Here is a 25,296-nt window from a genome sequence, read left to right on the forward strand (position 1 = left end):
TCTTTTCTTTTTTCTTCTTCTCTTCTCCCCAACAACACTAATTCTTCCATCTTCTTCACATGAGCACCAGATTTTTCCTTAATTTTTTTTTCTTCTTCCCAAAATCTTTTTAATGCCGCTGCAGCCCCACTCGGTTCTTTATTTTCTTCTTTTTCCCCAAATTTTTTTCCTTCTTTAAAGAATGAAGAATTGAAAAATAATGAGAAAAGAAAAAAAATGACAAACAGAAGCGGGTTGGAGCAGGAAAGAAGGAAGGAAGAAGAGAAAGACAAGAAAGAAGAAAAGGGAAAGAAGAACAAGAACAAGCGGGCTGACCAAGTTTTTTTTTTTTTTCCTCCAATTTTCTTTCTTTTTTCTCTCTATCTTTTTCCCAAATTTTCTTTCTTCTTTATTTTTCCTCTCCAATTCTTCTTGGTTTTTTTCTCTTTTTTTTTTCTTTAATTTTTTTTTTTCTTTCTCTTTTTTCCCCAATTTTCTTTCTTATTTATTTTTCCTCCTCAATTCTTCTTTTGCACCCAGTAGCATAAAGTTCCTTATTGATTTCAAATTTGGATGTCAAATTGATTTATTAAATTTGTGGGTTTGGTAAAACAAAAGAGAAGAAATTGATAGTACGGAGAAGAAGGTTTTTTTTTTTGAGTTTTAGAACCACGAGCGGTTTTCATCAAATTTGGGAAACCACAGGAGAGCTTTTTGCTATTTTGCCTATTCTTTATTTTTATACTAAGTTAAAAATAATAGTATTTTATTGGTTAATATAATATACAAGATGTTTTTTATATTTTTACTCTTACAAATACAAAAACAATTAATATTTTTATAAAATTTAAGGATATTTTAGTATGTAGATACGATTACATTTACTATAATTAAAAATGATACTCCCTTCATCCCGCGTTAACCTATATATCTTTTTATTTCTGTAATTATATATTTCTTTTTTAATAACTATTGACTCCATTTTTGTATAAATGTTTTTACTTTACCATCACATCATTATTTCTATATTTGAAAGTAAGGACAATATAGTTTTTATACTACTTATAACTATCTACTACAATCAAAATATAATTATTTTTGCTTGAGTTAGAACATAGATACTATCTACTACAATCAAAATACTTGAGTTGGAACATAGATTTTATCTACTACAATCAAAATACTTGAGTTGGAACATAGATACTAATCATATTCAATCAAATTAGTTAACTATCTAATTAAAAAATCTTCATAATGTGTGTCAAAAAGATCATGATATTAAAAATATATTGATAATAAAAAATGTTCCTCCCTCCGTCCCGGCTATCATTTTCGCTTCACTGTAGACAGAAAAATTTAGAAGGGATATGATTAGTAAATAATTAAAAATGTATTAGTAAAAAAAATTATCATAATTAAAATAATTATATATTAAAATAAAGATAATTAATTAGTCTAATTAAAATTTTAAAAAATTATAAATTTAAAATTTTGAAATAAGATTAAAGTCTAATTTTTTACTGTTTTTGAGGCTAAATATAAGAAAAAAAAAAATATATTTGTAATTTTAGGGGTTTAGAAATTGATATTCTAAAATTTATTCGCAGTTTGGAGGCATTTAGGTCAAGTACCATTAAATAAGAACCGTCGATGGTTAGACACAGAGTTTATGAAACCACGGGAGAGTTTGACACAGTTCTAAAAATATAGAGAATTTGGTGCAATTTCATAAAACCAATTTAAATTTTGTGCTATGGCAAAATATTAATACACAATAATGCACAATTTGTACATTTATACATATTGAATTATGAAGCATTCAATATATAAATGAATAAATAGTCACTTAGACATAGTTCCTATGGTGTAACTTGTTTTATCATACTTGATTTGTAGACTATTAGACTCAACCGAAAATTTGCAACTTGTTTTATCATACCTGATTTGTAGACTATTAGACTCAACCAAAAATTTGCGAATTTTTATGTTATAAAAAAAATAAGAATAATAAAAATAAATAGTCGTTAAAAATCACAAATGTTTTATTTAAAAATAAAGATAAAATTAGTTTATAAAAATCTCATATAAGCATTTTAGAAAATTTTAAAATATTTAAAAACTGAATATTTTATTAAAAAAAAATTATTATTTAATTTATTTTTTTAATATATATAAATAATGATAAAACTCAAATATATATATGTTATAAAGGTAAACTATATAAATCACATAAACATTTATCTGATTGCTATAACAAGGGCAGTCATAGAAAACAAAGCAATATCAACCATTTGTTTATATAATGCACCATTTGTTTGGTTATCACTTTGCACCATTTGTTTGGTTATCGCTTAACTGTTGCTGTGCTCCATTTTCCTAAAAAAAATATATTAAAACATGTGAACACATTCAAAATTTTATATTTTTATTTGTTAATAAATAAATAAATTTACGTATATTCAAAATTCTCTATTTGTTTAATAAAATTAATTTATTTTAGTCATAAATAAATATTTATATTTTATTTATTTATTTATATTATATAAAATTATATTACCTACATGATATCTATATTATATTCCTTCGGCCTGAGTCAAAATATTTATTTTGTAATTTATGTCCGTTCAAATTAAAGGTATTTATTTTTTTTCATTTTTTTAAAGTATATCTCTCAATTAAATATCAAAATATTTTTTATTTTATTGTCCTTATTCTTTTAATTTCACTAATATTAAAGATAAAATAGATTTTATACTACACTACATAATTTTATATTACATTACATATTTATAAAATATTAATATACCTAAACATGCTTGTAAAAGTTAAATAAGTACATTTGATAGAGAGTATATTTTATTAAAAAGATTCAATATATATATTGTATTTCTTTTAAATATATATATTAGAGCAACTCAACCCACTTAAAAAATGCAGTGGATTGCGCAAAAATTGGGGGATGGGCTTCTACACACCCTCAAATTCCCCCATTAGTAGAGGAGCTTCAACCCATCCCCAAATTCCCCCATTTTTGCATCAAGGTACAGTGTGTAGTTTTATTTTTTTTAAAAACAATATATAATTTTATTTTTTAAAAGTGATATAATTTTATTTTTTAAACATGATAGTATAATTTTATTTTTCAAAAATGATATTAATTTTACCTTTTGAAAAGTGATATATAATGTGTAATTATATATATTTGGATTGTATTGTAAAAATAAATTAAAATTGGGGTATAATTTATAAATATAAAAAATTATATAAAAGAAAAATATATTAGAAATATAGAGTGGAAATTAAAATTTATAATTGGAGTAAAATTTCTATAAATGACCTGTAGCTACCGTAATTTATTAGTTAATTAAAACGTATAAAATAACTCTTAACATTTTAATTTTTTGTAACTTATGCATGTGTAATAATATATTTTTAATTTGTGTAAAAATTAAAAATAAATACATTATAATTCTAACCCAATTTTCAATTTAAAAACCAATTAATTCTCAACTTCACAACCACAAAAGGTTGTGCATATGATCACATCAACATTTTCAAACTAAGAAGCCACAATTAATGTGATCAAGTTATTTACACAGCACAATCTTTTGGCCTTGCAAACATAGGGTATGTTCTTTCAACAACCAAAAAAAAAAAAAAAAAAAATCCTTTCAAAAAATCTCACAAAACAAACACATCCATCATCTTTCATCCAAACATGACCACTACTTCTAATTAAATAAACCACTTCTAAAACTTTCTAACTTAAAACCCAAATAATTTTCAAATTAAGAAACCACAATTGATGTGATCAATATTGTTTACACAGCACAATCTTTTGGCCTTGCAAATATCATCTTTCATCCATCCAAACTTGTTTCTTTTTTTATACTTTCAGAGAAGTGTAGGTAGGTAGGTAGGTAGGTAGGCAGGCAGGCATCTATCCGTTAGTAGAGAAAGAATATCCAAACAATAAATTGAAGAAGAAAAGATATGGACACAAAACAACAACAATAACAACAATAATATATATGTACTTTGAAAAAGCAGGATAATTGTTTGTTTTACAAAGCAGGCAGGCAGGCAAACAGATCCTCATTCTCCTCTCCCCGTCTGTTTATAGAAGACACAAAGAAATACAAACAACACAACAGCGATGCAAAATAAAATCGACATGGGAAAAAGGATAAGGAGAAGGCGGAAGGCCTAACTATACTCATCTTTACAACTACACCACCCAAAATCGTCTGTCTTGTCCATCATAACTTACACATAATTTAAAAAAAATCCAACATTTTGCCCGAATACTTGATAGCAATGCAAAAATGAAAGTGCAATATATACCAACCACAAAAACGAATGCACGTCTAAGAGTAAAGCTCCCCCTTCCGATCTAAGTCAGTCATAGGATACGAGCTATTAAATAAAAGCATAACCAGAACCTTTGAGAGAAGCAGACCAAGGCAAATCTTCTCATTACGGGCTTAAGCCAGCTGCAGTTTGGAATTTAATTGTATATTTTTACTGGCTTCTCAAATGTGTGGCGATTCTGTAATAAGATTAAATATTGGAATAATAAAAAAGAATAATTTGTCAGTCTCACATCACATACTAATACTGAGAGATAATGGTAATGTAGAGTTGCTTGCCTGGCTTGCAGCATATGGCCTTTTCGGATTAGTGTCCGAGTGTTCTAGCCCCAGATACTGCTCCCAAGCACCATAGACATCTTTCCTCTGCTTAACAAAAAAAAAAAAAATGAACATCTGGAGTCAAAATTAGTTTTAGGTTTCGGGGAGTATAGAAATTACAAGCATGAGGAATCTGTGACCTGAAAACGACTTGAAACAATGTCAGAGTCCTCGAGATACTCAGGTCGTCCCAATGACAAGAATGCAAACTTCCACTGATAAATTTAGCAATGGGTCAAATCTTCACACAAATACGCGCGCACACACACACACACACACACATATATATATAATATTCACTAGTTAGCAAAAAGGGCAAGTGAAGCAAATCCAGTAATATACCTTAGAAAACTCCTCATCAGGAACCTGCAATTTCTTTTGAATGCGAACTTTGACATCTGCCAGCGTTTTGCCTTCATGAATGACCAAAAAGAAAGGATCTCCGAAATTCTGAACTTGCTGTTAAGGAACAAATACAGCATATAATTAGTTAAATATTCGTATAAGATTCTATGTGCAATTATAGAATCAGCCGTGCTGAATTACCACTTGATTCTGGGTAGTTTCCTTTGTGAAATGGTATACATGAATCAAGCGATCGTTAGGCCCAAGATTCTTTTCTTCTTCGGGAATCTGAAATATAAAAAAGAAGACAATTGCATACTCTATGATTACTTCAGGCAACCAATGTCCAATAGAAAAAGGCGATTATTTGAAATTTTGAACAGTGGAAGAGGTTGTCCATATCTGAAACTGGTCAAACAATGTCCAGAAGATTCAAAACAGTCTGCGGGCATTTACATTTAACAATATATATAGCAAAGAGAACCATAAAGTTTTGAAAAGCGGACAGACCTCCTCAGCACGCAGAGTCCAGTACTGGTCATTTATGTTCTCAATCTTCTCTTGTACAGGAAAAACCTGCAAAATTGAAAGGCAGACCCTACATTATTGAAGATGCCAGGTTAAAATCACATATGCAATGATGCAATGTCAGAAGTTCCTCAGAATCACAGGCCAAGTTCGACCCTAACCCAGAAACAGATCAGAGCTATTTAGCTTCTAATCCAAATTCAAATTTTTGGCATGTGATGTATACAGTACAGGATACAACAAGTTCACAGCCACTGCACTTGATCCATTGCTGAAATTGTAGAGAGAGGATATGGTTCCTAAAATTTCATCGATCATTAAGAATTAAAGCATGTCATAGAAGAGGACATTACCTTGTAAATCTTGTGGTAGAAAACTTCAAGCAACCTAAGCTCTGCATTTGGATGAGATAAATTTACCTATGACAAGATCAAAAGGTATGAGTGAGAGCTCTATCTTATGCACATGATGGAAGTTGGAAGATACTCAGAGACTATTTTGAGATGAATAGCCAAGAGAGTTGCTTGAAAAGGTCATAGAACACAATTAATCTTAGTAAGAGAGCAGGTATTGGAAGGACTTGGTGAAATGGCACTACTTCAGTTCCTTTAACGTGTTTTTGGTTCAACAGAACTACCAATGAAATGCAATTTTGTATTTCATATTGCATAGCAAGTGATACAGATACTGAAGGAAGACTGCCGTCTGCAGTGGCTAACTAACCTTCGTCTTAATATCATTAAGCACATCTCCAACAGTGCTTTGTTTTGGCAATCTGATATTGAGAATCACAGCCTGAAAAGGACAACAAACATAAATCACTTAATTAAAAATATTGATGATTATACGATAAGATAGATTATAGAAACATCTGCACCTCATCCTCACGATGGAAGGTAACTTTGAGTGTTTTAAGACACTGCAATTCAGGAAGAGGAATGTCCAGCTTTTCATAATACAGTATGTCAGAAATCTATCACAAAAGGCAGCAAAGTTGTCAGCTTCAAACCACTATAAACGAAATGAAACGCAAGAAAGCCACACAAAAGAAATTATGGAAAGAATTTTAAGTACCTGATTGTAGTGGACAAGCATATCAAGCAATTGATCAACTGCTCTATATTTGATGGGATTGGGTTTTGGTTGCTGGGAATAACAATTGTGAGGTGTAAGCCTAATTTTTGATGGATCATCCAAGCCCAGATGCTGGGCCACTCTTTCCACAACATCATCATAAGTGTGATTCTTTGCTCTGTAGTTAAATGGCATATATCATATTCCCAAACAATTTCCAGCAAAGCTAGAGAATATTAATCTAGAGCTCACACCCCTCATTCTTCAACATTCCAGAGATACGCATAGGGGATACTCACAATTCTAGGGAAAATTCATCTTCCTTGGGTCTCTCCAAAAATCGAAAATGCACAATCTGAAAGAGGACATATAAAAATTAGTAGGTAGCTTAAAGATGGGGTAATTAATGGTTCCCAGCTCCGTAGAGAATTACTTTCCCCTACAGGTTTATACATCTCACAGGCAGAAGCTACCTAGTAAACAAAATAAGGAACTAAAGGCTATAAAAATACAAAATTACTTAATGTACAGAGAATAAATTTGAACTTTGGCACACAGTTGTTGCATTTTCACAACTTTATATAACTGAATCAAATTTCCCTCCCAGGAAAGGCCAAGGAATAATTTGCAAATACCAAATACAAGTACAATTGTTACAAGCCACAGGAAGTGTAAAGACAAGCTGGAAATCAATGATTGACCTGGCGATTTTTAACATACTCCAAAAAAGAAGGAACATCAGGGAATCGAACTTTTCCTTCACTTTCAGGCAAAATCTGCTTCTGGAAGCAAATAATGTCTCCATCTTCAATCTGATGAATCACAGAAGCGTTGTAGGGGGTAAAACATATACACGACAAAGAAATAGAAGCTCATATAGATGGAGTACTACAAAAAAAAATACCTGACTAAAGCGGAATGAAGCTCTTTTGTCGAGCCGCTCACACATCACAGAGGGCTCAAATTTAATTTCCTGACAAAATAGAAACAGGGGATATGCATTATGAATTACATTGCATGCTCAAAATTAAAGCAAAAAAGTAATACACTTGGTTTACAGTGTTATCACGGTATAATTCAATAACAAGTTCAAGACAAACCTCAAAGAGTTCAATCTCTTCATCAGGAGCAAATCCAACCAGTTGATTTAATGTTGCCATGATTTCAATAGGTTTTCCAGTGCTTTTTACAAAAAGTCTCCCAACATATCTGGAAAAATCATAGGGCATAATACAAGAATAAAATAATTTGAGAAGAGAAATTATTACTACATTTAAAGAGAAAAGAGGTACCGAATCTCTTCTTTCTCAGGGTCATAGAGCTTAAAGAATAGCAGTATGTCGTCTTTATTTTTCTCTGGTAGGGAAATTGGGCGTGAATCCTACACATACAACACACAAGATACAGTGAGGACAGGAGCTACAAGAAACCTCAACGACCACAATACCATGCTAACCAACAAAATGAATTCGAATTTTGTAATGGGATACCAGTCCATGCTCGACTTCCAAAAACAACTTCAACTCAGCAGCATGAGACTTATTGGATGCTTCCCTCAATGTTCCAACCTGAGGAACATCAAATAGGACTACGTAAAAATATAAAAAGTGACTTTTTGAAATAACAAACAAAGGGATTGCATATTGAATTGGCAGCAAAATTCAGAGACTCTTCAGACCAGAATAACCAACACAATAATATATCTGAACCCTAAAAGGAGTGAGCAGACTCTGAATAGTGTTATGAATTATGGTGTACAATATGGGGATTCTCAGTGAAAGCAGTAACAAGTTCTGCATGTTTATCTTTTATGTTCTTCTCTTTATACTATGTTCCTATATTTTTTACATTTACTGCTTAACATGGCTGAATCCTAAACAAAACAACTTGCATTCAAAGCTTCAACAGCCAATTCACTCTAAAAGATCAGAAGATGACTTAATATAAAAAGTTGAATAAATAAATTTCACAGGTAAACTTTTTATCTCACCAATTGATAAGGCAAAAACTTGATTCTCCCAGAAAAAATTATATGGCTGTTATTTTTCAAAATTTAACAGTAAAGTAAGCAATAATATTACTGTTTGTGCTTCCTCTTGGGGTGTCAATGGCCGATTTGGACGATAGGTATGATTTTGTCGTTTTGCCCAAATCCAGAAACGCTGAAATTGAACTGGTATGCCAAATTCTTTGGCAACCTCTTCCTTCATTAAACACAACTAATTAGTTAGCATGGAAACATAAAGAAACAAATAAAAAAAATGCTTCAACTTGTAAGCAATCGTTGACATACGTAACAAACAGAAGCAGTAGTTTAACTTGCAAATGGACCTTACAATTAATGTTTGATTAACTTATGTTGGGATCAGAGTTGGCTTACTGGTATTTAAATCCCGGAAGGGATGCATGACAAAACTATTTCCATAAGTAAATGAGCAGTAATGCATAACAATCAGGGCTCACATCCCACTTGTGATGATGTATATGCAAAGTAGCAAAACAAAGGACTGTATCAAAATAACTGTCAGTAACTCATTCACTCACAGTTCAGCTTTATTACGAATGCCAAGAATAAAGCTATTATTTCATTCCTACATAATGAACACTTGAACACATCCATGACTTATATTCGCAAAGTAAATATTAGTTAGCAATCTCATTGTGTATCTGTAGAATCTGAAGAATGTGTTTCTGAGGATTCGGTAACACATGAAAGTAGCATCTCAACACACAATTCAGAACCCTGTTATGGATTCAATGGGTGGTTCATCATCTCAACATTATGATTTTTTTTAATCAACTTACTTGTAAGTTTGAATGAAGCTTTCCTGTCATTACCAACCTCTAGAGCATTAGAATTTAACAACTATTACACTCGCCAACTTTTATGGAATAGAATAAACTCCTTGAACATATAAAGAAACAGCTAGATGTAATTTGCTTCGTGATAACAAGTTGAATAAGTAAATGCAGCACCTTGAATGTGTTAAAAGGTATCTGCTTCTGGATTCGGAAGCTACGAACTTTGTCATGATCCACAAGATCAAAATGTATATCTTTCCCAATCTGTTCTCTAAGATCTTCATCTCGAGCAACCTGTAAAATATTAATAAATAGCTTCAGCAATGCATTAACAGAAATGTGGAGTGCAGGTTTGCACAAGAATGTGCCTTCATAACCATAACCTTGATAATAGTATAAAGGTGAGCCTGAGCTTTGTATCTTCTCTTATCCTCCTTATCTTCTTGCTCTTTTTTCAGTCTTACCTGTGACATTTCATCAGAGACTTCAGCACAAAACAATCAGAAATTTGAAAAAATTCTTGATGCTGAAAAAAAAAAATACCCGAAGATGCTCCGCAATATCTTTCTCATCCACATCACATATTATCTTATCTTTGTCACTGACTCGTATGTACACAAGCATGTAGGCATTTGAGTATTTTGTAAATTTGAATGGTGTATTGTTGTAGCCAGGGTTTGTCTGAGGCAACTGAAATATAAAGAAAACATAAGCACACAAACAGAAAGATGCACAGGAGAATGAAAATGGGGGGAAGGGTAGCGCAGATAAATATCACCTCTTCTTCTCCACCATATTGCTCCTCTAATGCCCTCTTTACATCTTCTTTAGTGACCCTCTCATCATCGAACTTATACCTGAAAAGGGAATGCACAAAACTCCACTACCTCATATGGCTCATTAACATTGACACGTTAAATGATTGCATGCACATATAGAAGATACAATGTGGTTGCTTATATAATTAACACCAACTGATACATGACCTTAGATACAAAAGCTCATGACTGTTTTCTCAGTGTCATACTGATAATAGAAACTGAGGGCATCTTTGAAATATTTCAATATCACAAGGCATGCTTTGTTTTAAGTTTCATTCTTTTTAAGGACTGAAAATAGTGATCAATTTGGAGTAGAAGTATCTTGAACTGAGTACAAATTCAATACATCTCATTTTAGAATTTTGTGGTGTGCTGAAAATGTTAAGAAAGCTTCTATGGTTATAATTAGGTTTTATGTCTGTATATATATATGAGCATATGCATATACAAATGTAACATTTGAATTTAGGATCATATATAAGCAGCAGAAAATAATAATAATTATCATTTGTCGGTGTCAGGATAGGGAAGGGAAAGATTCTTTAGAATAATATTGCATACCACTGATCCGAGAGTGTTGGCCGGATGAAAGCATAGTAATGTCCACCATGCACCCCGCCGCTGTGAACTAAGACACTGTTGGGAGACAAAAGTAGTAGGCATAGAAAATGGGAATGTTAACAAGGAAATAAAATTTTATTTATCAACAGTATATAAAACCACAGGCACAAGCCTAGTGGATCTTGCTGCCAACAGGATAGAGAAATCTACTATCACCACAAATGTATGACACAGCCATCTACATCTATCAGACAATCGAATCAAATTACTCTATTAAATGTTATATTCAACATGGCATGATATCAATCAAATATCTTTGGAAATATGTTCCAAAGATCTACAACCCACAAAAAGAAAAATTACTATGTTCATGCTCATACAAAAAAAACTTAACAAAAATGTTAAGTTCCTCAATAAGGGAATGCATTATGGAGAAGGTAAAATTACTTTGATTTGACAAATGAATATCAAATCATATTATGTGTGCTTAGTAGTATCAGTACGCTGGAAGGATTAGATGATATAGTATCATTTTAATTTTTCCAACTTATAATGACAAACAGTTTTGTTAGCAATCAATTCAAGTCAGAATTTCTAACAAATAAAGAGATCATTAATTGACACAAGAAAGCAATCACAAGCTGAGACATGATACAGAAAGGATGCATATGATCTTATATGAGTCTCAATTAGCAAACAAGCTACTTCAAATGGATGAACTTTGAAGTTTGAACAGTTCTTATTGTCTTTTCAAATCAACTTTTAGTTTAAGAAGATTGTGCTGCTGAAACCCCATCCCTGGCGTAATTTAAAGAATATATATATATTTCACAGCAAAAATAACATGAATGCACAGAAAGGTAAAGGGAGTGTGATAACCTGTGAAGTGTGTAGAGGTTTCTCACACTTCGATCTGCATCGGGTGATAAATACTTTCCATTGTCCCTATCTAGATCCAGTTCCAATGGGAATTCATATCGATCATTTATCTGCCATCATTAGATGATTATGGATTATCTAAGGGTTTACAGATATTAAAGTAGGAAGTATGGGGCACATTCGGTTGGTTATATGGAGTTAATAGTCTACCAGAAAATTAAAAATCATTTTAGACAAGCCTGCAGTTGGGTATCACTCTGTACGAACCTTCTACTACATTCATATATGGACGACCTGTATAAAAACTGAGAGGAAGGGGTGGGTTTTTCCAGAGGCTATTACTTCTCTTGAAGCATGTATTCAAACAGGCATTTATCATTTTATTTGTATATTTTCAAGAGAATCCCCAACCCCCAACAGTGAAATGTACAAAGGAAATTAAGAATAGCATAGTTCATTTATCCTACCATGATATGGTAATAAAAACTTAAAATCGGGAGGGCAAGATGTAGAAATCACTGATGCATACTAGTTAGAAAACATTTCCATTCTAATCTACTGAAGGAGCACAAGCAAGCATTAACCAGCAGTGAGATGAAAATAATAATGAACAAGAGGAAATTACTGTGAAACTGCTTAATATCCTATCACATAAATTGTCGATAAAATAGAGATTTAATCAATCCATACCATTTTACCGCATCAACCAATAGAGTAGCCACCTTTAATCCAATTGAGAAGTTATGGAACACTATTTATCCTTCCGTCCTTCAAATTTTAAATTATTGCATTTATTTCTCACCATCAACAAACAATTTCAACTCATTACATTTTTTTCTTTTCATTCTCACTTTATTCAAATTGCCATAAATGTTGATTAATTTGCAGGGAGGGCCACATTAAGATAATCTGGTCCAGCCAAAATATACCGGTTGATATTGATAAGTTAAATTTTCCCTACGTCAAACATATAATTACAAGATCTAAAATATCTTAGTCAATTATAACATTATACAAATGCATTGAGTTGCCTTTTTGTGTATCTTAGCAGGCTAAGGCATACTTTTTAATGCACAATGTTATATTAATACAGTAACTATTTTCTTTATTTACATTTTCTAGGTTTTCAGGTAATATTGGCGTATATAATTTTCTCTCATTGTGTATAAACTTCTATTTTTTTTTCTCTAAAAGATATTTTACATATTATTATTTCATAGTTGAATCTACAAGTTACAAAATTTTGTTTAGTAAGAAATTTCCGTTCTCACTGCGTCACGACCTTTCTAGTTAAAACATTGGGTGTGTGGTTTTGATTTCAAACAGAACTTATAAATATTTTGTCGGCATAATTTTCAATAAATTTATATTATTTTCTGTCACAAAATATCACATCAAAATACTATTTAAACAAAAACTCAGTTTCAAACAAAAACCAAACAAACCAATTATGTCACAAGCAAACAATAGTACTGAGATCATAATGAAAATAATTTTTATCCTTGGTTGCCTCAGGGAGACATATGAACTGCAAATAAGTATGAGTAAGTGACCACAAAATAAAAGCTATCTGTTAGTTTCAATTCTTAAGCCTGTGCCAACAACACTGCAAGCAACAGGAATGTTTAGATGTAAAGTTTATACCAAAACACAATAGAGGAAAAAGAAAGAGAGAGAAACTGACCATAGTAACTCATTGAAAAGAAGAACATTAATGTTTTAACTACATACCTTAACCATAGTATCCCTCATAAAATCATATTCAAAACGCTTCAACTGAAGCTGGAGAACTGGCGGAAAGTCAATGAACAATACACCCTTCTTTGCATCCTAGATTCAAATTCAGAAAATTCAGGCCAATAAGCATACAAACAATACATAAAGTTATTGTAATCAAAGCATCCTAACTAAGTAGCCTCGACCAAATGTAAGTAGACATTCTAAATCAGTGCATAACAACCGTCTGCCAGTAAAAAGATGAATGCGTCAACATATGAGAAGTACGCACGCCAAAGCTGTTTGAAATCACACTCATACAAAGGTCTCCAAAAAACAAATTTTGGACTATTAAAAATTTTGAATTTGAAATAATTGTTTAGTATAATATAAAATAATATTTGATGTAATGTTTTGAATAGAAAATAAAATATTGTATGGTATATACTAAATAAAAAATAGGTTTGTGATGTGATGTTTTTGGGACGGAAAAAAGCAAAAATATATTGTAAATGCATGGTTAAAAAAATGTGGGCAAACACAATCAAGCAAGGCCTAAACCATCACCAAGCAACAAAGGTTTACTGTTTTTTGTGTGTGTGTTATTGGTAAAATCCAAGAACCAAGCAAATTAGAAGAATACAGTGTACCAACAATTGCACAAATGAAGAAAGGAACAAATAAATCAAAGAGAAATGTGCAATGAGAACAGTAAAAAGGTAACTTGTTGACAAACTGACACAGAATATAAGGCTTATGTTTTTATTCGAGACTGCTAGTTGATTTCATATTGCTTACATGCAACCACAAGTCCACAACGAATGCACATGTTACATGGTGGTTCAAAAGGTATCGCTACACAACAGCACTGTGTTTACCTTATGAACTTGCCATTTTGATTTATAATGGTGTGTTTGCTTGTGAGGTTTTGGTTTTGAATAGTAAAATTTTAAATTAAAATAGTTGTTTGATGAAATATAAATGTGTTTGATGTGATATTTTGAATGTATATTAAATTTTGGTATAATATACCAAATAAAAAACAATATTTTTGGCAGAAATTTTTTTTTGAAATAGTAAATCAAAACCAAAACCTTACAAACAAACACACCCTTAATACATCAACCAAACATCAGCAAATCTCTGAAGTCTGCTATAAGGGTGCTACTATTTATTTGAAAGGGATTTCATGACAAACCCAACAATTACTTTCTATTTGTGGAACAACTCCAGGCCCATCAATTGATGATAACAGCATATGAACAAGAAGCGGCATTTAAGAAAATGAATCTGGCATTCTAAATTACATAAAAGATTATTCTCCAACTATTCAACATTATTCATTTTATACACGATCTACACAAATTATTAAGATGCAGATAATTGATTCTGTGGACTACTGAATGGCTGCAGTTGGACTGAATTATATGCCAAAATTTGCAACTGTTTACTGTTTAACAACAGGCCTTAATTTTCTTACAAGATTTTATCTTAGAAAAATAAAATGAACTATAAAAGGCAAAACAACAACCTGAGAAACATCGAACTGAAACATTCTAAGGTGAATAAGGATTTTAACATTAAAACAAAATCAAGCAGAGTATGGCCATCTACATTGAATAGAAGAGGATACTCTAATGGTCAGCTGTATACATTTAACTGCACATGATGTATTACATGAAAAAAACTCTCACTTAATGGCCTAAATTAATGACATTCATGGGACAAAACCTCCACTCTTATCCGCCAGAATAGCAAGTTCTATCCATCTTCTATACACTTTGCATTCATTTTCACACAACGCAAATCTTCTATGGCGAAAGATAAGAATATCATTCAGCTCAGAAAAGTGTTCATGTAAATATGAAAATAAGTGAAGAGCTCAAATATGATGACATTTATCTACTTGGAGTAGCATACCTGCAAACCGTGTTCTTCAGCATGATATTTGTTATCTCCTTCAAGACGTTCAACTTCCACATATTTGTCGAAGGAAGCATAGACATCCTTACAACCTTTTACATCAAGTTGAAGGTCTGACAAAGGAGTATACGTTAAAACATTTGATCATCTACTATAAGCTGTCAGTGAGAAGTCTGAGAAACAAAATACCATAGAATGATTCTTTTCTTGTGGATTTGAAGTCTACATTGATGCATTCTATGTAATTCATATGATGCCCCTCAAACAACTTCTGAATAGTCCCTTCAACAACTGTTCCCTGCACCAGTGAAATAATTATAATTACCTCACACAATCCTTTTTCAGAAAGAAGAACTTTTCAAAGAAGATAATACTATAAAAAAATCCAACCTTCATTTTATCTTCAAGCTTTTCACACAGAACTCTATTGAGTTCTTGCACATCATGTTGCAAAAAGGAATCATATGTGTCCCATCCAAACGACTTGGTCAATTCTTTTGTAGAGACGCTAGTGTCATGATATTGGAGCTTATAAAATAGACTCTGCAATGCTAAAGGGATGCTTCCTGTAGGGATATCATTTTCTGTAGTAGGCATATGATATACAGCCTGATACAACAATTTCGAGTGAGGCTTCACCATTCTTCCTTAAAGATATTCATACACCAAAAAGATAAATATCTGAATAATATATATCACAAAAAGCATATTGTGACCTTTCTGAAGTAAGGGATATGGTACAAAGTTTGGAGTAGAGAGTTCATGTAACAAGTTGCTCCCTGGTTCTTAAGCCCTACATAACCGGTCGCTTTCTTTGAGTCATACGCCCAGTAATCAATGACCTTACGTACAGCAACATCAGCTTCAATAATGCATGTATCATTAACGAGATATCCCTTGTTGGGATCATAGAGATCGCTAAGAGGCATGAAAGATGTGAAACCCCAATCACTTTCTCTTTGGTTGAACTGGTGCTGTGTATCTGTGGAACCCACAAACAAGATCAGTGACCATATAATTATAGTTAAGGTAGAAAATATCCTTGAAGAAGGACGAAAAGATACATATTATGAACCAGTACTAAGTTAACTCATTCAACATAAATTATTCAACTATAACTGAATTGAAATTATTCCAGAGTCTTTGCCTGAAGATATTTTGCTTAAAGCAAGAAATACACTGGAACCCAAACTTAATTCAATTGCAACAAGGAAAACTCAATTCTCCAACAAACCAACAATATTTATTTAAGGAAAACCTGAAAATTATAATAGCTAGTCCACATTTTTTAGCTGTTCCCTTTTCATCTTCCTTGTTAGTTGTTGCCAGACAACATGCAAACTCAACATTATACTATATAACAAAGCTTGATGCAGAAAGAAAGGAAACAACATTATATATCATGCTCTATAGCCACATGGAATGCAAATAATTCCCTATGCATAAAATAATATGAATTCAGACATCACATTTCAGTAACAGAAAAGGAAATCAGAATCAGATCTGCTCCAGGACATACCTTTCTTTATTGTGTACTTGCTGCGCAGTTGATTAACTACAGCCAAACTAAACTGAGCATATCTACTCCACCCATATGGCAAGGTAGCTGAATCAGCTACGTCCAAGTATATTGACAGATAGTCCACATTATTTCCCTTGGGAAAAATAAGCACACGCCTGCAGAATCCAATACATTAGGAAAGGAAAATTAATAACTTTCTAAACTGTACGCTAACTTGCAAAAGAATATGAATTCTAGTTTCCCTCAGCTTGTTCTGAATAAATGAAAATATCTTCATTAAATGCCGAAAACGTAGTAGTATCCCCCCCCCCCCCCCGGGGCTGATGTCCATATAAACGTAAAGGCCAAATTACATTTATTGATTTACCATTTATAACCCCCAACAAGGAAGACATCTGAATACAGCTTCTTTGTATTCAATCGAGAAAAGCTAGGGATAGTCCATGTGAACCGTGATGCCTGTGGCTCATCATTGGCCTGGTTTTCAACTGTTCCAGGGTTGTCCGCTGGTGCAAGGAAGAAAATGACAATGCAATAAACAAAAACAAAAACAAAAACAAAAAACAGTTCGGTTGAATAAAACCAGTGGAACTTCAATTGCATTAATAGATATCAGAGTGCAGCAACACCACAATCATAAACAAACAAACAAAAATGTATACAACAATAATGATAATCATTTTTCAGAAAGAAAATATTAATGAACAAAAGAAAATAGAGCAGAGAGTTCATATTGGTTGGGTTAGAGTAGGACCTTCCATTGGCTGAGGCCCTTCCACTAAAGGCTGGGGACCTTCAACTAACGGTTGAGGATCTTCAACTAAATCCGAATTTGGCACCAGCATTTCTTCATCTTCCTGTTGCTACAGTTGAGCAGTCAATGAAAACAAAGTCTTAGAAGCTTGATCCAGTTAAAAAGATAACCCTACTTCAAAATTTAAACACTGAATCCGCCCACGCCACTTCAATTAGCAAATTTTGTAATGAATCAAAACGATTTAAGTAACTATAAACCTCCATTGAGTTCACGAAAACCCTAGTAGATCAACAACTCTTTAATCCCTCCCCATACACTAGCTCGAGCAAATACACAATTAACTGCTATCCCAAGAGACGAGACCGAGCAGGAAAACCCATGACAAATTTAGCTACGCATGCACATGTACAGGCGACAAGATAACGAAATCGAGCGCAATTGGAAAATGGGAGGAGAAGGAGAAAAAGAGTGGCCTTACATCCATTGGCTGAGGAGTCATCATCGTCATGGGTGGGAGAGATTACAGCCGACCCGATCGATAAATCACAGAGAAACGAAATTTATGTAATTGAGAGTAGGAAGAGAGGGAAAGGAGGAGCGAAGGAACGAGGAGAGAGAGAGAGAGAGAGAGTAAGGGAGAGAGAGAGGGAGGTGGGTTTTCCAGAGTTTGGTTTCCGACAGGGATAAATCTGGGAATTTCCGAAATTGAGAAGGGCTAATTGGGAATTGATGAATACTATGTGGGAAAGCGATACCCTGTAGTCGAGTACACATCACACTTTCTTATCTACCCATCATATTCCGACACATGTTGCGACAAGTAGTTGGTCTTTGGTACACACGAGACATTTTTGTGAATATGTTCCCATTGTAAATTTTTATTAATGACTGTATATATATTTCAATAAAAATATACTTTTTTTTTTTTCATTTTTTAACTTCCGTTGTAATATTTATATTTAGTTTTTATAAATTAATTCAAAAATATTAATATTTTAATAATAGTAGATAGATATAATTATATAAATATCAAATTATTTTTATTTTTAGATATAAATATATAATAAAATGAAGGTAAAATGGTAAATAAATATAAAAAAAATTATATTAGTAGTTAATAGTAGAGTCTATGACGAACAAAAATAAAAATATATAAATATTAAAAATGGACGAATAAAATATCATTTTTATATAATTATCGTTCTTTAAAAATTTCAATTAAAAGTTTACTAAAATATTGGACCAACAAGATAAAATGATAGTTCCAAACTAATTCAAACAAATTTTGTACAAATTTACATATGTAAGACAGATTGAAAAAAACAAAAATTTCAATAAAATAAAAATAAAAAAATAAAAATTCAAAGATTAATAATTAAATTGTAGACTAACAAAAAAGATATCAAATAAAATTCTAAAATAAAAAAAATATAATATAATAAAATAAAAATAAAAAACAAATATATTCACAAATTTTTTTATAATATTTTTTTAAGTTAAGACATAACTAATTATTATATTTTTGTAATTTACCAAAACTCTTAAAATAATTTTTTTATCTCTTATGTACTTTACTGACCATATATATACTCATAAATTTATTTTCATAGCCACCCTTAATTAAGACATATCTCATTATTAACTCAATTATTATATTTTTGTACTTTACCAGAACTCTGGAACATTACATAATTTGTTACCATACACGTCATTCACCCATATCTTTTCATTCTTCTTTTTTTGCTTCTCCTATTTCTCATTTGTCTCATTTTATTCCGGTTGGTTCGTATGTCATCAAACTTCTTCTACAAAATACTGTTCTTACTCGGACAAAGCTTCCAAGAATAAATCATCTTCCTCCCACTTCTTTGGATATACCCAAGTCATCTATTATGATTAGCTGGAGGAGTTTGGAACAAAAAAAAGAATCTTATGTCTAATCATTTATTAGAGAAAACGAAAAATAAATTAGGGAGAAATTTCATTTAAAAAGTTACAACTCGAATAGAACACCCTCCAAAAAAGGTTGCAAAGAATCCAAGAAAATGCTAAAAGAACTTCTCTAATTTGTCAAGCAAAGGAGAATCTTGAGGCGGCTTGGAAAGAAATTGTACAGTATTGGAAAAAGTTACACTCTGTCTAGGTATTTTCTTCTCATAGGTATAACATCTTTCTCCGGAAAATCCTTGGAACATGTTACACAAGTTGCCATGGTGTTTACTATACTCTTGATGATTGGTCATCAGGGAGTTTCATCCACTATCGGAGGGGATTTGTTGCTCCCCACGTTGAATATGTACTTCATGGAAATACATGCAGCTTTTAAATTCACTATCGGTGTAGACAGGTCCACAACTACTATATCCATTTTGGGGATGAAGGTGTAGATATACCTGCAACTCATGCATCCGCTTTTGAAAAATATAGATATCATCTCAACCTCTACTAATTTAGAAGATCCCAAATCTTTCAACCTTTAAGGTTAGAATAATTTTGCCAAAATTGATCTTTTGAATTTGCAAGTGCTATTGCTAGACAATTGGCATATGGTTTGCCACTTTCGAAATATTTTGTTTTTTTTATTTATACAGCTTAGTCATTATTCTTTTTCTAAACCGATAGGTAATATCTTTTCAAATATCTTGCATTGTTGTTTTATGTTCACCTTCATGGGGTTCCATAATCTTATACGCACCATTAGATAGCTTCATTGAAATAATGAATGTTCTTCCTATCGGAGGGAACTATTTGTCCAATCTTGAATCATTTGATGCTTCCGGAAAAATTGTCTTTCACACTAAATTCCTTTTTTGAAATGAGTTTCAAATCACATATTTATTATAAGCCTTTTCCACCTTATTTCCATACAAGAGAATATTTTCTAGAGTTCTTAACCTTTTCTTAGAAAGTGTATCTAATTCTTGCAACAACTCTTAATTATTTTTTCCATGTTTATAGTGTTTTGTTTTAAAACCTTTAAAGAAAATACTATAATCTAAAGAGAAAATACTGCATCTTGTCCATATGTAGGCCGAAATGGGTGTTGCTAGTAGCTGATGACTTAGTATTGTGATAGACTCACAATACCTCTTCCAAGGTCTCATGTCAAGTTTTCAAATTATCTTCCAAAGTTTTTTTTTTTTTTTTTATCATGAAAATCAAATTTGTATTCATCGGTTTTGCTTGCCCATTGACTTGAGGATAATATGATAACAAATGAAATATCTAAATTTTGTATTGAGCAAAAAAAAAAATATTATTTTGGAGCCGGTGAAAATCATCCACTAATTTGTGGTAATATTCTGTGAAATGTCAAGTTAGTGGACGATGTTATAATTATGAACCGGATAATATGATTGTGCCAGACTTAAGCTAGGAGAATGGCTTCAACCCTTTTTTGTAAAGTAGTCCATCACAACAAGGATAAAACATAATCCTTGGATGAAAGTGTATAAATTTTACTAATAATATTCATGGCCCGTCCCTAAAATGACCATGACTTAGCAATAGGATGGAGCTTTTCCACAGGAACTCGATGCATTGGTTTGTGAAGCCTGCAATCCGCATATCCCTTAGCATAGTCCACACAATCTTGAGAAATGGTAGACCAAAAATACACATGCCTAAAGATTCTCCATTTCTTAAAAGGTCCTGTTCGTAAACACCCCCAATTTCTTTATAAATCTAAGTCATCACCTTTCTTACTTCCTACTTATTCAAACACTGAGCCAATGTTCCATTAGATCAATGCCGACCTGATTCCCTATCCAACAAAATATATTTTAGGATTTGCTCTTGGGAGTACTTTGATAAACTCTATTTGGTTCTTCAAGCAACTTAACTAGTGTTTTTCGCTAATCTAGTGACAACTCAATATACATGCATTCTTGCCATTCAAAGTTTGTTTTTCCTTGAATTCGAAGGGCAATTGCACCAAATCATTAGTCTTTGGATTTTTCTCCCTTAGAATTTCATTGACGTTTACTTCATCAAAATATACCATGAAATCTCTGACCTCCCAAAATAGGTATTGAAAATAAGGCTCTCAATATTTGAACTCTCTTAAGGTTTGGAAAATCATGAGTTGTGAGTCCCCCTGAAAGATCACACTGCACATATTTTTTTACACAAAAAATGCAAGGCCTATAGAAGAGCTTTGTACTTGTTTAATTGTTAGTATATCCTTGAGGCAACTGATGAGCGAACCGCCAAGGCTCCCCACTTGAGCTTTTACTATGACTCTAACTACAATTTCTTTTTCAGTACTAAAATCTTAAAACATAACACTATATGGCTCCAAACCAACTTACTCTAAGGTTATATTAGGGACTTAAACTATTTATGGGTGCTTCGCCAAGAAGTCTGCAAAAATATATTTTTTCTTGCCCTTTAAGGATTCATAGGTTAAATCAAACGAAAATAATTCCATAACCTACTTGACTAAAAAGCCTTGAAGGACAGGGCTATTTAGTAAGTGTCATAAAAGATTGATTTTACAAAAATTTGGTTCCCACATACATAAGATAATATTTTAATATCAAATAAGTATAATGTAAGGATAAATAAAGTTTTTCAATAGGAGTATATTATACTTCAGTTTTATTCAATATTTTACTTAAATAAACACAAAGTTTTCTTGTTCCTAACATTATCACGTGCCAACAAACACCCGATGGTCTCATCAAGGCTATAGTATACAACTTCATTTCTTTCCCATATATGGGATGCATGAAGATAGAGGGATATGCAAGTGTCTTTTTTATTTGATTAAGGACCTTTTGTTGCTATATATCCCATACAAACTTCTTCATACTCTCTTGCAAGAAAATAAACAAAATCTTTATTCTCCAACAACATTAGTGATAAATCTATGCATAAATTAAGAAGCTAGTGTCAACCCTTTTAGTTCATCGGAAGCTATCGAGGAATCTATACTCTATTCAGAACATATTCCGCCAATCTTCCAGATTGCGTTTGTGAATGATTACCCATGACGAAGTTGTAAACCCACCAATGAAGAGTATATATTCTTGTAAAAGAACAAAGTTTGGACTTCATGGCTGGCTGATAGCTGATCTACTATTCTTATTCTCACATTGTTATGATTGATGCAAGTATGAATTATTACAATAGTCTAATTTATAAGTTGTACTTGAGTCAGTTACTAAAAGGTTACAGAATCCAGGGTGTACTACAGAGGTGTGTAGTGAAGAACAATTTCGATGGCAAGAACTATTGGAAAAGATGAAACCATGTTCTTTGGCTATCCACCAATCGAGTACAATCTAAGAATTGAACAGGTTCCAAAAGTGATTCGGGTGAGTGGTCTGTTGTATCCAGGGCGACAAAAGGAAATAGTTACGTTAATTCGGGAGAATATAGATTGTTTTGGCATGGATTATTTGGAAATGCTAGGGCTAGAAAGAAATCTTATTGAGCATAGGTTGCCTATCAAGGCTAGATTCAAGCCATAAAAATAACTCTCACGATGAGTGAGTCCCGAGTTGATGCCTCAAATCAAAGAAAAAATAGAGAAATTGCTTAAGGTAGGGTTCATTCGGTTGTGTCGATATGCCGAATGGTTAGCGAATATCATACCAGTTACCAAAAAGAATGACAAGATTATATTTTGTATTGATTTTAGAGATTTGAATTTGATAACCCCTAAAGATAAGTATGTTATGTCAATATCTGATATGTTGATCGATTTGGCAGCCAGACATTGGATTCTCAATATCATGGATAGATATTTTAGATATAATAAGATCTTTCTAGCTGAAGAAATATTCCCAAAACGGCTTTCAAATGTCCTAGGGCTTTGGGTATCTTTGAATGAATTGTTATGTCATTTAGTTTGATGAATGCGATAACAATTTATCAAATGGCTATGAATGCTTTTTTTCATGACCTTATCGGCAATTTTATAGAGGTATACATTGATGATGTGACAAATCAAGGAAAAAAAGACAAAAATACTTCTATTAGTGTCTTATTGTACTAATAGAATGACATTTAGGGTGTGTTCGTTTGGAGGATTGGATTGGATTTACACTATTCATCCAATTTTTTCCCAAAAAAAAACATCAAATCAAACACCTATTTTTCATTTTTATATTATACTAAAAATCAATTTTACATTCAAAACATCACATAAATACCTATTTATATCACATCATACAACTATTCAAATTCAAAATTTTTACTATTCAAATCTCAACTCAAAATCCAAAATCCCAAACAAACACACCCTTAAATATAAAAAATTATACAAATATAATGATATTTTTAATGTTAAGTACAATGACGCAAAAGATAAATGTAAACTTATTAAATGGACGGAAGAAATATTATTTGTTTGTAATATAAAATTTATGCGATAAATATATATATATAAATAAAATAATAATTTTTTAATAAATTTATATATTTTTACAAATAAAATAATTTATATGTAAAAATTAATTTTAATGATTTTAAATTAAAAAAATACAAAACTATAATTTAATAAAATAAAAAATATATTAAGATAATTACTAAATAACAAAATAAATTTTTTTCTTTTTTCAAAACAACTTTAACTTAGAAAAAAAATAGTACAACACAGTAGAAGTAAAATAATGGATAGTGCAAAAGAGTAGAAAAGATGTAAGGATAAATAAGAAAAAATAATTCTAATTAAAATGTTAATTCAAAATATTAGAATATATTAATTTTAAAAAAATTAGCTTTTATAACAATGACAATTAGCTGTTATTTTTATAGTGTAAGATGATTCGATTAACTGTTAGTTAGTTGTTAGTTGATTAGATTAAATTATTTAACTAGTTAAACATATTAGTTACTTGTGATAAAATATTTGATAAATAACTATTTAATATTAGTTAATTATATATGTGAAATGATAATTTAAAACATATTATATTTATATTTTTAATATATTTAGTTGCATTCTTCTATTGTATGTTTTTTTTAGAATTTTATCGAAAATTATAAGAATTTCATTAAAATACTAAATTTTTTTATTTTTTATTTTATTCTTTTATAAATATTGATAAGAATATACTAAAATAACCGATAAATAGTGCATCAAAATATAATAATATATACGAATGAATGATTAATGGTTAAGGATTAGAACATAAAATAATTATTCTAAACGCCTGAGATATATGTATTTATTTTGTAAGATAATTTAAAATAATATTTTTTTTGTGTTAACTATATAACACTTTTTTGTATTTTAATAAAAATACATAAAACTTAATGTGTTTTATTTATTGCTTGAAACTTAAATGTTAATATAAAGTTTGCACAAAATACCAAATTGTCCAAAGTTGATATTTTGTTTTAAATAATTTTTTTATATAAATAAAAGACGTAAAATATTTTAAATATTTTTTTGAATAAAATAAATAAATTTTTATAATTTTTGTAAAAATATAATAATTTGATTCCAACAAACTATAAAATAAAAGATTAATTAATTATTTATTAATTTTATTAAAAAAAAAAGTATTTAAGATATTTTGTCTCTTTTATTTATATAAAACTTATAAACTTATATTATTGAATTCATAATTTACTCTATTTTTTTTTACGGTATAAAAAATTAGGTAGGTAATATAAAAATAATGAATATGTGTAATATATTAATTTTCTTAGAAAAATGTGTTGATTTATTTTGAAAAAAAGAAACCA

At 31.1% G+C, this 25,296-nt stretch overlaps 1 protein-coding gene across 2 annotated transcripts; it reads right to left on the bottom strand.

The window, feature by feature from the left end:
- Positions 1-3,993: 3,993 nt before the first annotated feature.
- Positions 3,994-18,258, bottom strand: LOC127264758 (ubiquitin C-terminal hydrolase 12). Of its 2 annotated transcripts, none has more exons than XM_051294268.1 (32): positions 18,077-18,258; positions 17,596-17,698; positions 17,209-17,347; positions 16,839-16,996; positions 16,036-16,301; positions 15,710-15,928; positions 15,509-15,617; positions 15,317-15,432; positions 13,412-13,510; positions 11,681-11,790; positions 10,802-10,876; positions 10,198-10,276; positions 9,963-10,109; positions 9,803-9,883; positions 9,594-9,713; positions 8,699-8,821; positions 8,108-8,185; positions 7,910-7,998; positions 7,718-7,826; positions 7,522-7,590; positions 7,319-7,429; positions 6,917-6,972; positions 6,618-6,795; positions 6,421-6,516; positions 6,267-6,338; positions 5,897-5,962; positions 5,526-5,591; positions 5,217-5,303; positions 5,013-5,129; positions 4,811-4,885; positions 4,629-4,715; positions 3,994-4,528 (listed from the first exon to the last, which is right to left on the bottom strand). In XM_051294268.1, exons 1-32 carry the CDS (start codon positions 18,104-18,106, stop codon positions 4,487-4,489), a joined length of 3,372 nt encoding a protein of 1,123 aa, XP_051150225.1. In that variant the 5' UTR covers positions 18,107-18,258; the 3' UTR covers positions 3,994-4,486. The 2 variants fall into 2 exon arrangements, with proteins under 2 accessions (XP_051150225.1, XP_051150224.1); XM_051294267.1 differs by having other exon boundaries at positions 17,596-17,704.
- Positions 18,259-25,296: the final 7,038 nt, after the last annotated feature.

The sequence above is a fragment of the Andrographis paniculata genome, unplaced genomic scaffold (assembly GCF_009805555.1).
Source record: "Andrographis paniculata isolate CXL003 unplaced genomic scaffold, ASM980555v1 Contig71END, whole genome shotgun sequence".
NCBI classification, from domain to species: domain Eukaryota; kingdom Viridiplantae; phylum Streptophyta; class Magnoliopsida; order Lamiales; family Acanthaceae; genus Andrographis; species Andrographis paniculata.